At 36.1% G+C, this 16,699-nt stretch overlaps 1 protein-coding gene across 2 annotated transcripts; it reads left to right on the top strand.

The window, feature by feature from the left end:
* The first annotated feature begins 13,320 nt into the window (after positions 1-13,320).
* On the top strand, positions 13,321-13,878 carry LOC108081969 (uncharacterized). Of its 2 annotated transcripts, none has more exons than XM_017177204.3 (3): positions 13,321-13,410; positions 13,488-13,568; positions 13,633-13,878. In XM_017177204.3, exons 2-3 carry the CDS (start codon positions 13,493-13,495, stop codon positions 13,821-13,823), a joined length of 267 nt encoding a protein of 88 aa, XP_017032693.1. In that variant the 5' UTR covers positions 13,321-13,410; positions 13,488-13,492; the 3' UTR covers positions 13,824-13,878. The 2 variants fall into 2 exon arrangements, with proteins under 2 accessions (XP_017032693.1, XP_041631918.1); XM_041775984.2 differs by having other exon boundaries at positions 13,324-13,410; positions 13,485-13,568.
* Positions 13,879-16,699: the final 2,821 nt, after the last annotated feature.

The raw sequence follows: 16,699 nt of genomic DNA, 5'->3' as shown, positions 1-16,699 counted from the left end.
CAACTTGTTTTTTGTCAAGACCCCAAGTTAAAGTCAGTTGATATGTTATTTTTCCAGTGCAAGGGTACCGAAGCGAGTGAGCCATGTGGGCCCTATGATCTGGATGTTGTTGCAAATCAATTTGATGTTATTAGTTAATAATTAGAAGCCGAGTGAGGCAGAGGCAGAGGCAGCACCACCATCAACAGCGTCGCGCACTTAACCAGGCAGCCTGGGGTTAATGCATGCGACGTGTTTGAACTGTAAATGAGGTGGAAATGTCAGATGGCAACGGAGGGCGTTGTACTCCTCACCTGCTTCCTGCTCATCGAGTTTAAATCGGTGGCAGTTTGCGGCTCTTATTTATGAGTGGAAAATGTCTGCGAATAATGCCACTTAATGAATAACTCAGCAACAGACGAGGCAATTTACAGTGCCAACAACTACAACAGTGTATTGGCAATAATTTGACAATATTTCCGCACGTGCCCTCCAAACATCCGAGTCACCCCCCAAAATATATACATACAAGGTATACATGTACATAGGACGAGGACCTGGGGAACCCATCGATCTGCTCTCTCACGCAGCCAATTGGCCGGAAATGTTGCTGCGGCATAATTTGTCAATTGTGCGTGTTGATTTCTGAATTAGCTAATTTGGATTTTAGTTATTAGATGCTGATTACGTGTGTTTCTCCGTTCGCTGTGTGCGTGCAATTTTCTATTTATATTCGTGTCGGTGAGCGAGTGTTTGTCAGTGTGCCTGTTAGCCTCGAAAATTGCCCCCCCGCTTTGTCAAATGAGCTTTATAATTATTTTTTAACTATCACAATTTGTCGATTTCCTGCCGGTTGAACTGCTTATTTTTGTGGCCGCGGTTTAGCCCAGTTACAGAATGCCAAGCGTAGTTCTAATTTCTATGTTTAAGTCCATTGTTGGAAGGGATTGAACGAGGGAATACTCTTGTCTATATATTTAGGATAATAAAATACCAATTCCTTATAATTCTATATGATTTACATTCGGATATTAATCGAAACCTAACTTTTTTCCTTAATTTTATTACGTTTTTATTTAATATTTATCTAAACGTATGCAACAATTTTTAATAACAGAGCCTGGGGTATGCCATGGTCTTTATTTATTTAATATTTATATTTTTTTCGTTTTTTTTCTTTTGCTCATATCACATTTTTATTACATATATGCTTATTTGTTGCAAAAGGCTTTAACCTTCAAAATGTTTAATTAGAAACGTTTGGGAATTTTGGCATTAGCAAATTACATTTATTGCATTTATGATAATAAGCGCGTTGTGGAAAAATGCATCCTCTAATAGATGCCAAATTATTTTCTGATGTACACATTTAGGCGGACTTAAATGTTATTTAGTTTGTTAACACATTTTTCGTGGTCGTGTGTATAATTATTATAGCCCCAAAATGGATTTTATTTTTCCCTATTGAATAATTATTAGTTTTTGCAAATAATTTATTCCAGGAATATTCAGCAAAAACGGAAATGGATTTAATTGATATTAATATACGGTGAATGGATGTATATATTTATGTTTGTCTTGTGGCATATACATAGCTCATATTTTGGATGAAAATAATTAAGTGCATGAAAATAATTAAGTGCATTGTTGATGATATTTAGGCAGAAGTTATTGTATTTTAAAATGGAGTTTTGCATAAATGTGTTTTTGTTTTTATTAGCTATGCATATTTATTATATTGACCTCAATAACATAGAATCTAGTTACCGTTGTCACACATAAATAAATTATGCCTAAGTAGGTGTATGCTTTTATTTATTTATGTTTATGAGTCACTTAAGATTGCAATTTATAATTAAACTAAAATCTATTATGTTAACTATATCTTTGCTTATTTATTGTTTAATATTTATAATTAGTTTTATTTTGCTCGTAACTCTTAAGTATTTAATATAATCATTAACCCAAACTGTTCCCACTATAAAAATTCCCATTGCTGAACCCAAATCGCCGTATAATTATTAACTCTTATATTTAGTCGGCTTAGTCTTAAAAAGCTTTTGCTCTTTTTAAGCCAAATACTCTCCCAGTGTTGTTATACAATGATTTTGGGAGTAAAAGCTCTCCGAGCAAAGCTGCCTGAATTTAGGTTTGCAGCGGTGTGAGCACTCCAACAACTAAGAACAGCTGATACCTGACCAAACCCAAGAATCAAATACTTTACCTACCTACCTATCCAACATTTTTAGTCTTGAAAATTTCATTGGTCTTTGCATTTAACAATAAATAAATATTTGAGACGTCTTTAAAGTTGGATGAGATGGCCAAACATCCGTTTGAAGCAGGTAAGCCGATGCGTTTGCTCTTTTGCCATTGGCAATTACCCACGTTTGACATTTCGTCTTGAGAAAAAAAGATCAAATCTGTTTTTATAATCAATTATTATTGATTATGTGTAATGCTTGTAAAAGAATCCAGAATAATTCAACAAATACTCATTGATATTTATATAAAGACATTTTCAAGCGTATGAATATGGTAACTTGGAAAAAAGTATAAGCCCAAAGCACGTATTGATAATTTTTTAAGTAAACTGGACTTGTTTTTATGACAAATATTTAATTTTCTACGGGTAATATGAAGTAGTATAAAAAAAATAACAGCAAATGAATTAATTGGTGTGTGATTTTATTTAAAAGCGTTAGACCGCATTATTTATTGAGAGCAATGCTTTGGAAAATATAAATGAAAAAACTGAACTTTAAATAAATATATCAATGTGATAAATATATGATTTTTATTTATAAGTGAAAACAATCATGAACAGAGCTAAGATTTCCAAACAATAAATTCCATTTACTATCTGAACATTTAATATTGAATTTGCCTTAAGGAAATAGTTCAAACATATTTTATTTTCTTTTGTTGGCTCGGTAAAGTTCTAAAGATATATGTATGTATGTATATAGCTGAACAAAATGCTTCGGCGTTGGCATTTTCCCACACACACCAACGAACTGTGTGCATTTAGCAACAAAACAACAAGAAAAAATAATAACGTGGCAGCGCATTTAAGTGAGCTTGCGAGCGTATTATTGGCTTTAAGAGATAAGATGGAAATAAACTACTTTTAGTGAGCAGTATCTGTGCGATACACATCCGTACACATGCGAATGCAGAACACATTGCACTGCCACCGACCGCAAATTGACTAAAACCATGCCCAAAGGGGGCCACATGAGGAGGCGGAGGTTGGAAAGGGTTCGTTGGTGTGGATGGAGAAAGGAGGTAGCCACAAAATCCCCGGCGCCGCTTCTGTAGTTTTCACTGTCTGTCACAAGACAATTTGTGCGCGCAAAACACAAAATAATACACACTCAAACGGGTTCACTGAAAAAAAAAGAAAGCTTAGTAAGCAAAATATATATAAAAATGGTTTAAATCTTTAAGAATCTGTTAACTAAACATTTAAGGACTTATTACTATTTCAAGCAATACTTTTAGGACAAGGAAATGTAAAATTAATATTAATAAGTATAAGAAATAAATCATTGTTTTAAAATAAATTATGAATTTCATAAGGATTTTGCATACTTGAAACGTAAATCCTTAAATTTGCAACTATTTTTTAACCGTGTTAAAATGCACATACATATTTATAGGACCCCCTTCACACAAATAAGCATATGCATGGCCCTGTTGTTCAGCTGCTGCCTGGCATCAGACTCGTGGGACGTTGTTCCACCGCCTTTGGCTTTGGCACACATCGCGTATACGTAACGCAGCCAACTACAATACGTCTAGAATATGTGATACACATACGTAGAGTATAAGTATATATATATAGGGATATACGGATGCTGGAGTACAAGGATACCCCAACACATATACACGTAGAGCCCGCTGCAGTGTAGAGATTTCAAGTGAATAACTTGTGCGGGTAAACATTTTAGATTTTGATAAATTGCAACTTATACGTTCTCTGTATAAATAAAAGATTTACGTAAATCGCCTGGTAAATGGCTGTAAAGAAAATGTGCGCGGTGTCTTCGCCTTCCCTTAGCCAGGACCTGGTGTGGCTGTTGTGTGTGTGTGTGTGTGGGCATAACAAATGCTTACCAACTTAGCCACTGACTCATCTGGCAACTGTGCCTGGACAGCTTATATCATAGCCAGTTTGGTAACGAGAGGGAAGGGGAGATCTGCTGGTAAGGTAAACCATACGAGTATCATGAATTTGGCTATAACATTTTTCACGAAACCATTTTCATTGTAATTCTTAAGCGGAAGCGAAGGGAGAGAGAGAAAATCAGTTGGCTATGGAGAATGTGAAAGAATGTATAAGAATTTAATAAAGCAAACACTTTTATCTATTTTTGGTAAGAGAGTTTCAAGGGGGAAAATAAAGAATTTTTCGGAGAAAAGTTTGCATATAGGAAAAGATATTTCTCGATTGTTTTTTTTGAAAGAAAGAGGTAGAACATAAAGCATAAAAGTTAAATAAATAATAATTGTTAAATAATAAATAAATAACGTCAGGAACCTTCTAAAAATGGCTTTAATTAACAATTTTTTTTTATTTCAAACAACTTAATTATTTTGATCATATTTATATTTCTAGCTCTTGTAGAGCATGCCATGTCCAAACGAGTCACTTTTTAGCTCCCAACTCAAGCTCATCTCCATGGTGATGGCTTCTGTATGCGCCTCCACGTAGTTAAATTCAGCTATCCCTGGGGATTTTCAGGGCCACCGCAACGAGTGCAATCTGCGCCTGCATGCGTGACTCCGACGCCATTTAATCAACATTAGTGGAGCCACAGAGGACCCCAGAACACCAGATCCCCAGCACACTGGGCCCATGTGTGTGTGGGGCGACGAGGACGAGGTCGAGAAGAAAAACATACACCAAATGGCATATTAATTGCTGTCAGCTTGCCGGTTTTTAACAACATTTTATGCGAGCACAACAAATGAACTTGAAAAGGGTTCGCAGCGGGATTTGCTGTGATGTGAAAAAAAGTGTTAGGAAGATGGTAACGTTTATAAATTATTCACTAATGGCCATTTAAATGATTGGTTTTTAGTCGGTGAATCTGTACAGTGGAAGTGACAGCGGATCAGAGGACGTAAGTTTCCATTTGATTAATTTTGTTTCCATTTACTTGTCATTCTGTATATCAAACTAAGGATTATCAAGTTTATTATTTGTAAATACAATAAGGTATAATATACTAAATGGTAATCAATAATTTGTTTATATTCTCTGTATGTCATTTCTAGTTTTTTATTTCAAGCTGCAAACTATTAGCTATCCGTAATAGATTTTGTACTTTAGCTTAGCCATTCCACAACTCATTAAACTATCAAAACACAAGTCCCAATTTTATAGCACATTTTAACCCTAGCAAACTCTCTGCTGTTTTCCCCAGCTTCTGCCTCATTTCATCATATCGCATATCAGCATTTCAGCGCTAATGCCTGCTGCAACTTTGCTTCCATTTAGCGCTAACTGCCATTATTTTCAGTTTTATTTCCGCACAAGGTCAAAATCCACTACACCAACTACAGCTGCAACTCGCGCAAAACGAGTGGGGTTCAAAAAAAGGGAGCAAAATCGTGCCATCGATACTCGATTATGGAAATACCCTTTGCTAAGAAACTATTCTACATATTCAAACAAAAAAATTATGGCTACACCGAGTATAACTTAATTTATAAACATTGTTTTTAATAATTTCCTTTTATTTAGTAAAACATTTTATATTTAAGTCTTGTTAAACTTTTACATCAAAACTTAAGCCGATTAAGTGGAAGTACTTTAATGCATTTGGCATTTACTTTTTTGGGGTTTACAAACAAGAATGCTTAATTGAAATAACCTCTGCTTGGCAAAGAGTATAACAACTATGGAAAAATGTTATTTACTACACATAAATTACACAAGGGGGTAGCTTTGGACGAGCAGTGAGAGGATCCGAGAGCCAGAGGACCTGGGTGGGTCTGCTGGGGTTGCTGGAAGTTGGGTAGCCTCAAACAACAAGAAGAACTATCAAACTTTTTTTTTTCACAGCATACCGCAGAGCGTTTGTTTAGTGGGCGTGACCTGGTTCTGACTGAAGCCCCGGTACCCTGGAAAATGGATGGAAAAGTGCAGGGGTGGTGCCATAGGAGAGGTGCGCATATGTACATGCTACATTTGACCGCAAAGTAAAACGGTTTTTTGGTTGAGTAAAACGCTGAGAAGCAATTTCGGACCGAAGTTGCAATGAATGCGAACGTTGGTATGAATGACGGACGCTTTGGCAGAACTTTGATGGAACTTTGAGTTCCCATTTCAGTTCCATTTTCCCGCATTCAAGGTCAACGCACGTCGAAAATCTGAAAATGTGATTGAAAGCGAACAAATAGAATCTTTCCGTGGATTTCCCCCCTCAGATCTAATGTCACACAGATGTCAAGCGACGCGTATTCGATTTCGAACATATCCTTGATATTGCAACTCGACTGACGTGAAAGGAGATTTTCATCTTTTTCGAAGGGGGATTTTATCAGCATGAAAGATAATTGAGGATTTGAGATTGTTACCCTCTGCACAGGAAAAAACAGTAAATATATTAAATATATTTATTCTAGTTTATCTGCCTGTACTATATTTTACAAGTGGATTTGATATTTTATAAACTCAGTTAGATATCGCCTAACTTCTCCAATTGCTTTGAAAATCTATATATATTTTTCGAGTGCAGCTCAAGGATAATGTTATCCTCCCCAGAAACTTTTACTGGGCACTCAAAGTAGTTTTTATTAACAGTTTACTTCCGATTCATTGAGCTAAAGCCCGTTTAAGCTGCAACTGCAGCAGCGGCATCATCCGAGGACCATAAAAACTTAATTTGATTTCAGCTTAACTATGTGCTAAATGCATTTTTATATCCAGCGATTTTTAAGGGACTCCAAGGGCTTCGGTTCGACCTTCCCCTTCCGCCACCCCGTTGGTCGGCGGCCTACTTTCGGCTGTTGAAAAACTTGGCGCAACTATGCAAACAACACTCGTAAATAAGTTCGACGACATTTTTAATTACATTTAAGGAAAAGTTACTCGCCCTGAATGGGCTCTGTGTTGCTGCCGGCGGTTCAAGATCGATCGATACGCAATGCCAGCCATAAATAAGCAATGCCAACGGCAATGGCAACGAGAAACTTAATTTCAAAATAATTTCAGCAGTCGGGCAAAAGTTTTCGCTTAGCCAAAAGTTTTCGGCTCTGTCTAAGTTGGTGTTGACTTGGCCTGCTTCTTCAACTGCTTTTGCTTTTGCTTCCACTTCTGCTTCTGGGTTTGCTTTGCCGCTGCTTATGTTTTGTTTATGGTGGCAGAAGCTGCTGTGCACTAAATATTAATAGTTTTATGTTGTTAAAAACGCTAATGAAATGCACTTGCCGACAGTCCTGGCCACGTGAAAGTTTTCACGGCATATTAATAGCTGATTCTGCGAAGGCGGTGACCTGGCCAAAAACAGCTTCACTCGAGGACATGACCAAAAAGTGCTTGCCACAAGCCTTCTGCCATGTTGTTCCTGCGGAAGCATGCGTGCGTGCAAGGACGACAAACTGCAGAATTTTCAGCGCGTTACGTGTCTCCCTTTTTCACACACACAGGCACACACACACCCACTCTCGGTCTGCCCGGCAAGTGGCATTAGATTTTTCAACAAGAATTTGCAGCGTTTGTGTATTTTTGCCTTCCATGCCCTTGTGTGTGTGGGTGTGAATGGTGTAACCACAGCAAAAACAAGGCATATTGGCACTTTAATAATTTTAAATATAGCAGACTTTAAACAAGTACATTTTAGGAAATAAAAATAGATCAAATAAAAGGAACAATGGGTGAGATCTACTAATTTAGAAGGAATTCTAATAGCTTAAAGTAAAACATTATAAATTATTACATTTAAATTTAATGAATAAAATAAATAAAATATAATTAATTATGCTTGTTTTCCATGAAATTAAGTAAATATTGTGTACAAATTAAATATTATTTTAATAGAAATAAAAAAAGGTATACAAATTCAAAACCATTGCAAATAAGGTGTTTATATTTGTAAGTTGCTTTTTATCAATTTATATTTATTAAATTCAAGATTTAATTTAAATGTGTTTTTAGTTTTAAAACCTGTTGTCATATAAAATATTTCTTGATAACATCCTTAGTCATATTTGACCAGAACAAATGAATGCAACCCAAAAGTGTTTGTTTCTTAACAGAATATTTTCCATTTTTTTACTTCAAAGATCATCAGAAATTCGTGCCCTCTTTGGGGACAATAATTTCTAGTCGTCTGCCATTTCTGTTCCTTTCTGGTCCTTTCCATTCGGCTTCAGTGGGTGTTTTCTATTGCGTTTTTCGAACAAATTCAATTGCAGCACGTGTCGTTGGCCATGTCCACAAAGTTATGTGAGAGCATGTCTCGGTTTTACACGGCGAAAACTGTATCATTAGATTAGTGAATATTAAGTTTTTTTAATTTTAAATGAATTTAAATGAGTAAAACAGAATAAAAAGAATATTTAAACATCAATCTCAAGATTTTGTTGTACAAAAAGAATTACGTTAATTGCAGCGCAGTAACCTTTCTTTTTATATAAAATTTTAATAAAATCAAACGGACTTGTTAAATTTTAAAAATTAGGAGCAGCAAATATACATAAGAGTGTTTATTTTGACAATTCTCCTGGAATTTTTCCCCCCATGTATGCGTAAGCCTTTAGTCTGCGAGAGTGTTGGTATGCTAAAAGCAACTGACGCCAGCAGTTTTGGGCACTGGGCAGACCCGCCCACTTTATCGGGCTTATATTTGTGCAAAAAGAAATGTCGCTGGAGTGCAAAAAATGCAAGGCACAACAAACTTGTTTGTCAACCTTCAGCAGGGCGGACCGATGGGTGGTGTTAAGGGTGCTGGGTGGAGTTTTCGGAGGGGTGCTCTTGAAGTGTTGGCAGAGACCCTCACGTAGTTGTCTGTGGCCACGAAAAAGTTGCATAAAGTCAACAACTTTCAGTGGTTTAGTGATGTGAAAGTTGCTAAGCTCGAAATGCTGGCTGTCTCTTCTCCCCCTACCCCCCGTTGACATCTTTCTCCAAGAAGGTCAATTACTCGAGGAACTTGAGTTAAAAGGCGTGAGAATTCACAAGCTGGACACGGGGGGAAAGGGAATGGACAGGATAACTTTGCTTGAGTTTCGGCCAGCAAAACTTGGTGTCAAGATATTGCAACATTTCGGGTGCAATATTAGGGGATGACATCACAGTAAATGCTGAGAAGCTAACATTTATTTAGGAAAAAGAGTGTAAAAACCAAACTTGACTTGGTCTTTGGAAGCGTGTTGCATTAATAAAATAAAAGCTGCAATTTTGAGGTTGAAACCAGAGATGTTTTAGTGATGTGTTTTCTTCATAAAGTTGGAAATCTAAACTTTAAAATTAAACTTAAAGTCTTTAATATTAAATAATTCAATTTCGTTCTACCAATCGATCAGCAACTGCCTATTTAATTGCATTTCCATGGCATCTAATTCATTGTGATGGCTGGCCTACCATAGCTGTCTGGCCAATATCTATCAAAAGTTGGCCATAAAAGTTTGAAGCTTATCAACAGCAACAAAAAATAGGGGAGCATAGTATAGAAAACTAAAAAAAAAAGGACCAAAAACTACAACGAAACTACACAATCAGCAAAATTAGCGCAATTTGCGCCACAATTGCAATGGCGAAGGGGCTGCAATTTATTTAAATACAACGGCATGTGCAGCCGTCAGCAGTCCCTCGTCAAAGTTAACAATGTTGGCCATGGCAACAGGGCCAAAAGCAAAAGCAACATCCATACACACCCACAAACAATTCTATGGGTGCGCGGTTTTGAGTGAAATAAAATTTAATGCCATCAGCAGCCGTGGGTAAGGAAGGAGCCAGGGCCCGGGGCCAGGGTCTCGGGGAGAGTGGTAAAAATGTTTGCGGCGCATAAACAAGAATTGTTGCCACAGTGCGCCGGGTAACACGCTAAACCATTAACTAAACAGCGGCAAATAAAACAAAAACAGTCATAGCAGTGAAATTGAGTAAAAAGCCGCAGGTTGGATGCCCTTTGGGCAGCATTTGAATATGATTTCTGGGAAGCATGAAAGGCTTCATTTGGGAAACTCCCAAATAGTGTGCTTAGCAAGTTATTTAAATTGTTTTTAAATTTTTGGATATTTTTAAACTATTTTACTAATTGCAGTATTATATTATTTATAACAGAACTATAAAGTCAAGATGCACAAGATTGAAAAGGTTTACCTTAGTAAATTTTTAACTCAATAATTCGAATAATTTGCAATTTCATTTAGGAATTTATTTAATTGTAAAATAGTTTCTCAAAAAAATATAATTCCGTGCAGCAAATAATTTAAAAAGAGAATATTCGCTAATTCAGTTGTGTTCCTCTGTAGAATTTTCCAACGCAGCCTCCGCGAAAACACCAAAAACTGAAAACCTTCGCATATTGTAATGGAATTTGGAAAAAGGGGGAGTAATATAGTCTGGAATGCACTCACACCTACACCATGTGTAGGGGCCATAAAAGTAGCTGTAACCGAAAAATAGCGGCACTTAATAAAATAAGCGCGTGGCATGCCCTATCCTCACATACGTAACATATATACAGCACATGGAAAATCCATGGTTCGACCCACACGCTGTCAATGCATAAAACAATTTTCCACGGAAATTGCGGTAATTAACTTTAGTACCTGCTTGAGTGACATTGTGGCATAGACTGCGGGTGTGTGTGGGTGTGTGCGGATGGTGTAGGCCGAAAAACAGGATGCTCGCTGAAGTGTGTTTGCATGCTGGAATAGTCGTGTCCGTGTTTATGTGGATTTGCTGTGCACAGTAAGCTTATTTTCAAAATGTTTAATATATTAAATATATATATTTTCTTAAATAAAAAAATATATATTTTTAGATCACCAAGATGAAGTGCAAATTAATGGAATGTAACTTTCTTTAAATTTCTAAAATAAAAATAAGCATTTCGAATTTATTTCGATTTATTTTCAATGAAGTTTTTCCTTGAAAAAATAATTTTAAAAAATGTTAAGTCGGTTTCAATTTATTTATTATATTTTCTGAGCAGTGTGCCTCTTCTATATGTTTTCTAATTCAATTAAAATTGGCAGCTACAGCAGCCAAACAGGAGCAATGGCAACCATGCATTCCAGTTGCACTAGCGACCAATTAGAAGGTCCTGCCTATGCCATTGAACACACACACACATACGGCCGTTCTAGCATATGTTTACGCTTGTATTGGTGTTAATGTTAACTGTCACTACATTTGCCTGCAGCCTTTTAGGCCTTTTGGGCTTTAACAGGGCTGGCTGGCTGCTGTTGTTGTTGTTTGTTACGTAACTGTAAAAACATGTCATACCAGCATGAGTGCATGTATGTATTGTATGTATGTCCTGTAGGCTTGGTTTTTGTGTTTCCATCAGGATGAGGGTGTTTCTCTGACTGGGCAAACTGTATAAATATTTTAATAGCAAAGCCAGTAATCATCAGACCTCTGGCAGCTTTAAAATTATGTATAAACAGGAAAATAAATTTCATTTAGCATAAATTACTAATTCCAAAATACTTTTTTATATAATACAATTTAGAATTTTTAGTTTGCCAATTAATTATGCCCTTCCTCTTATATATGTACATATTCTCGCTTTTAATTTAATTGACTCAATTAAAGCCATTTATTCTAATAAATTAAATTGCGATTGCGAGTACTATAATTACATTTTAATTACTTATTTAATGGTTGTAGTTTTTAGGATACATTTTGTGCTGCATAATGAGTTGATTGTTAGGTGCAACCCAAAAAATTTGAAATAGTTTCATAATAATTGGCAGATAGTTGCCAAAACACCCTGTCGAAAAATCTAAACAAATCTAAATGTAAACATTTGAAATTCTAATGAAATGGAAAACCAAGATGAAACCTTTCAGTAAATATATACCAAGTTCTTGGGTTCTATTTATGGCCTACATGTTGGTCCAACTGAATGACTGAGCAATTAAAGCCACACATATAATTTTCGAATTACGAGTCCACAGCATAAATTTTAAGCAGCAATTTATTCGAGCATTCATAATAAGCCAACCCAAACACACACACTCCCCCACATAAAGTTTCCTTTGCTTGAGTTATTATCAAAATTATCCCCAATGTCTCTTGCATAATTATATCGAGTTTTAGTTTCTAAGCTTATTTTAATCACCCATTCAAGATGTGTTTATAGTTTTGTGAGCGTGTATGCTTTTGATTAATGAAGATTAACAAAGGGGAAAATTGTTACCGATCTGTAAAAGGTTAGTTTGATGTTCTGTGTATGTGATTTGGGCTTGACAGTTTATTTGCTCGAGTAGAGATTGTCCCCAGACTTATATACTCGATGAATTGATTCAATTAAGCGATTTGTGCACATTCGGGACTTCGTAAGTATCTTTTAATAAACTGTTGAGATAATTTCACCCCTTACAGTTTCCTTATTCCTGACAGTTTTAATTTAATTTCTAAAATGAGTTTTCATTCCCGGCAAAAAGTTATGAGCAGCAATTGGTTTTCGTCACACAACTCATACCGACTGGCATAATTGAAAAATCGTGACTCGGCGTTATGTCCATGTATAAAATGTTATTAAAACGCCGGGAGCCAGAAGAGCGAACACAAAGCGACAACTAGAAGTAGCGGCCATTATAAAATCGCTTAAAATTTATGAGAGCACTTGCGGCATTTCGCGTTGAGTTTTATTTATTTATTTTTTCGCCGCTTTTCGCATTGTTCCATTTTCGAATTTTGCGTGTCGGCAATAAGATTACATTTACATAGCTGTTGTTGTGTTGGCAATGTTTCGACAAATGAAAATTGTTATATTCTCACTGAACCCAAAAATGAGACACACGAGGCTTTGATTTTTCTTGGCAGCTAGCAGATAGCTAAAATATTTAAATTTTTTTGTTGAGGTTCAAAGAAATAGTATTTCTTCTTTGGTTTGCTGCTTTGTTAAAAGTATTTTTCTTAAGAAAATTATTGTATACAATTTACACTCTAGTTAAGAACAAAATTAGCAAATTTCCTAAGTATATTTCACCTTAAGTTTTGAAAAGCGCGCTTAGGTAAATTTCTCATATTTCACCTTTTTTAACTATATATATTTGTTGCCTCGCACATTTCAACACAAGATTCAAACAGCTGGTTATTTCCAACACATCGGCTCGACTGAAAAACTTGTGCCAGTATATAAGTAACTCTCTAAGTGCAGTCAGTAAAACAAAGAAGTGGCAAAAAAAATTAAATAGTTATATATAAAGAAACTACATTTCGGCTACCTAATATTTTCGGTATTTTCATAGTGAAAAATTAGACTTTGCCTATTAAATTGCCTCCCAAATATTTTATATTTCCGTTTGGCTAGCAGTCACCATGAAGTCTCCGTTCCTCATTGCCGTACTATATTTTTCGGTTAGCCTTGCTTATGTCCATAGTCCAGTGTATAATAGTGAGAAATTAATACTAATATAAAATAATAATCGTGTAATTAAATGTATATCTTATTTTTCAAGCCATTTGCAAACGAACTGGCGGCTCAATAACTTGCTATCAAAACAACACTTGGGGCTTCAATGAGCGGAATCATACATGCTATCCTGTGCCTATGAATAAAGAGCCATGCGGATTTTTCGATGGTGTAAAGGGTTGCGAGGACTTTTGTCTTAAGTCCTTTGAATACATACGAAGACCTAAAGGAGTTTAATTACAGAAAATTAAATGTAAAAAATTCAAAGGAAAATAAATCTTTATTGAGCTTAGTTTTGGCTTATATTTTTATATGGCACTTCTTTTACATCACGGGAGATTGTGATTGTGGGTTTATTTCTTACATTTTCTCTGCAAATAGAGATATATTTATTGCACCGACTTGAATCTGGATTATATGTTTATAGTCGCGTTTTTCTTTTTAATTAATGGTTATGATATGCTTGGCTGCATCCATAGTACCAAAATAACCAGAAGTCTTTTTTATTTTGCTAAAATTGTACGAGTTTTTCTTGGAGTTACAAGCCTACTAGACCTCGAGTTAGCTATAACTCTTAACAGCTTTTTCATTTAACTGAACTTAAACAAGTGTTTCTAAGTAAAATCTTAAAAAGATTTCTTATATTTCATGAAAATTAAAAATTCACACGTATTAAACTTTTTGTTGTTAATTTAGCAGAATGCAGATCTCAAGTTAATTTTTTTTTTTTTGCAAGTGTAGTGAAAAGCTTAACAAATGTTATACTGTTGTTCAGGGAAAGGAGACTTCTATATTTTTTTCCTTCAGAAGTCATGCTCGTCTTAAACCAAATTATGAACTTATTAAAATAGTGCTTTATTAATTAATTAATATTTGGTATCTTTTAATTATCAAGTTTATATTCTTAAGGTAGAATAAATCCTTGTGAGGAGATTCTTAAATGCTTTTTCTCACACACCCTTATAAATTAAAGACCACTCCAATTGAAGTGTAAATACATTCAGCCGTCCCCAGCAGTTTGGCTCTTGTTTTTTCTTCTTTTTTTTCGTGTGCTTGTTTGCTGGATGAAGTTCATCAAGCAGCTCCACTGGAGCATGTGTCCTTGGCCGACCATTGTCCTTTGTTTGTTGTCTGGTTTGCTGCTGCTGCTGCTGCTGCTGCTGCTGCCGCTAATGAAACATACTTCTGGCACTTTATTTCATTTGCTCTCTCGCCTCACTCTAACAGCTCCCCAAGTCCGCCCATTCCTCACTTCCCCTTGCAGCATTTAGCTCATTTTCGCCGGCTTGGCTCAAGTTTTTGTGTCCTTGGTTTTATTAGATTTTATTTGCTTAGTCTTTATTTGTCTTTTGCCGTCGTCTTCCTTCCACCCAGCATTAAGTGTCCAATTTTAGTTCAGGGTTTCGCTGGATTCTTTGTGATTCTTGGGGAGATAATGTTTACTTACCCAGCAGTCGATGGGCTTGCCATGAGTTTAAAGCTAGGAGAATTAAAAGTTATTTAAGGTAATTTTTTTTTTTGTAAATTAAATAATAATAATTTATAATTGTAGTTATAGTAGTTGTGTTTCTCTCCCGATTCACATAACGAATAATTTTTAAATTGAGATTGCAGCGTATTAAAAATCCGAAGAAAGAGCTTCGTTTTGTGTTTGGGTTTCGCCTGCCACAGCACAATTTTTGTTGCTGGCTGCAGCATCTGTTCTATTTGCTTTGGCCTTTTGTTAGTTTGTTTTGAGCAGAAAACTTTGCTCAGCCAGCTGGCCACATATGCCTGCCTTCGCATCCTTTCAGCCCGGCTTCCTATTTTTCCTCGGATTTTTCAATTTCTTTTTTATTATTCTGTTTTCTTTACCGTAGGTTTTTCTTTTATTTAGCAAGTTCGTCAAGCTTGTAAACACAAATTATGACAATTAAGTTGACTGCTGACTTGTTTGAGCTCGCCGATGTCGTCTGCAAACTTTGCTGGCAATTTAAAAAACTCAACGAATTGCATTAAATTCCTGCCGAAATCGTTGACGGAAAATTCAATTAGAAATGCCCAAGAATAAGCGCACTCGTTTGACATGCCGAATGGAAGCTTAATTTTCATTTTAATCTCCTGCATTTGCAGTACCGGAAAGTTGGGGAGCACAGGTGCCTGCCAGAGTTCGTCCTCGGGGCAGGGAGGTGTTAAAGGTGGCCTGCAGCCACAATTGTTCATTAGATTAGCAAGTTGGCAGCAAAAGTTTGCGGCCCGGCTCAAATGGCACTTTCACGGCTGCTGACACACTTGAGTTGGATTGCGTTTTGCGTTTTCTGCCTCAGGGCCGGGCCCCCCACGTTTTCCCTCCCATTCTTTCTATCCTTGGCTGCCATTGCAAGAAAATTTTATGAATTTTCTTATCAATTCAAAAGGCAAGAGAGACGGCAAAAATTTACGTGCTCAAAGTGGCAAGTTGTCACAGCGACAAGCCAATCTATATCAGTGTGAGTGTGAGTTTGAGTGCGAGTGTGTTAGCCAACTTTTGGCTCCTCTTGCGCCCCTCTCAGCTGCACATCGCTGTCTCAATTTGTCATTGAAGTTGCCGCTGTGCCGCCGATAAGAAAGTTTTCACTTGATATAAGCAAATGCGGCTATTGATGGTAAATGTTGGCAGTTAGTCTTCTCCCTCGGCTCTCATTGCCTCCATTTCTGCACTCGTTTCAAGATTTAAATTGAATTTTCAAGATTTTATGTTGTTTAAAGTCGAACACCCGCAGAAATTGCGGTCTTTAACGAAGGCATTGGCAAATGATTTGCTTGTGAGAAATGAAAGTGCTTTGTCACCATTTATGCCAAGCACTTTGCCAATAAAACTTATCTGTAATTGTCTTAAAGTTTGAATTGCGTTTTTAAGAGCTTGAAAGAAATTAGACAGTGAAAAGTAGAAAATGGGTATGATTTTTAGGTATATTTTTTTTAAATAATAAGCTTGAAATATTTATTTCATATACTCTTAACTTACGTGTCTTAATTCCTTTTTTTTTTTAGGAATTTCTAAAAGCATCTTATGTTTTAAAAAATACAACTCCTTCTCATGTGAAAATAAATGAAAACGTTTGTCACCATTTAACCAATTAAACTTATCAGCA

Source organism: Drosophila kikkawai, chromosome 2L (genome assembly GCF_030179895.1).
Source record: "Drosophila kikkawai strain 14028-0561.14 chromosome 2L, DkikHiC1v2, whole genome shotgun sequence".
Lineage (NCBI taxonomy): Eukaryota > Metazoa > Arthropoda > Insecta > Diptera > Drosophilidae > Drosophila > Drosophila kikkawai.
Note: the sequence above shows the minus strand (reverse complement) of the source record. Positions and strands in the feature narration are given on the sequence as shown.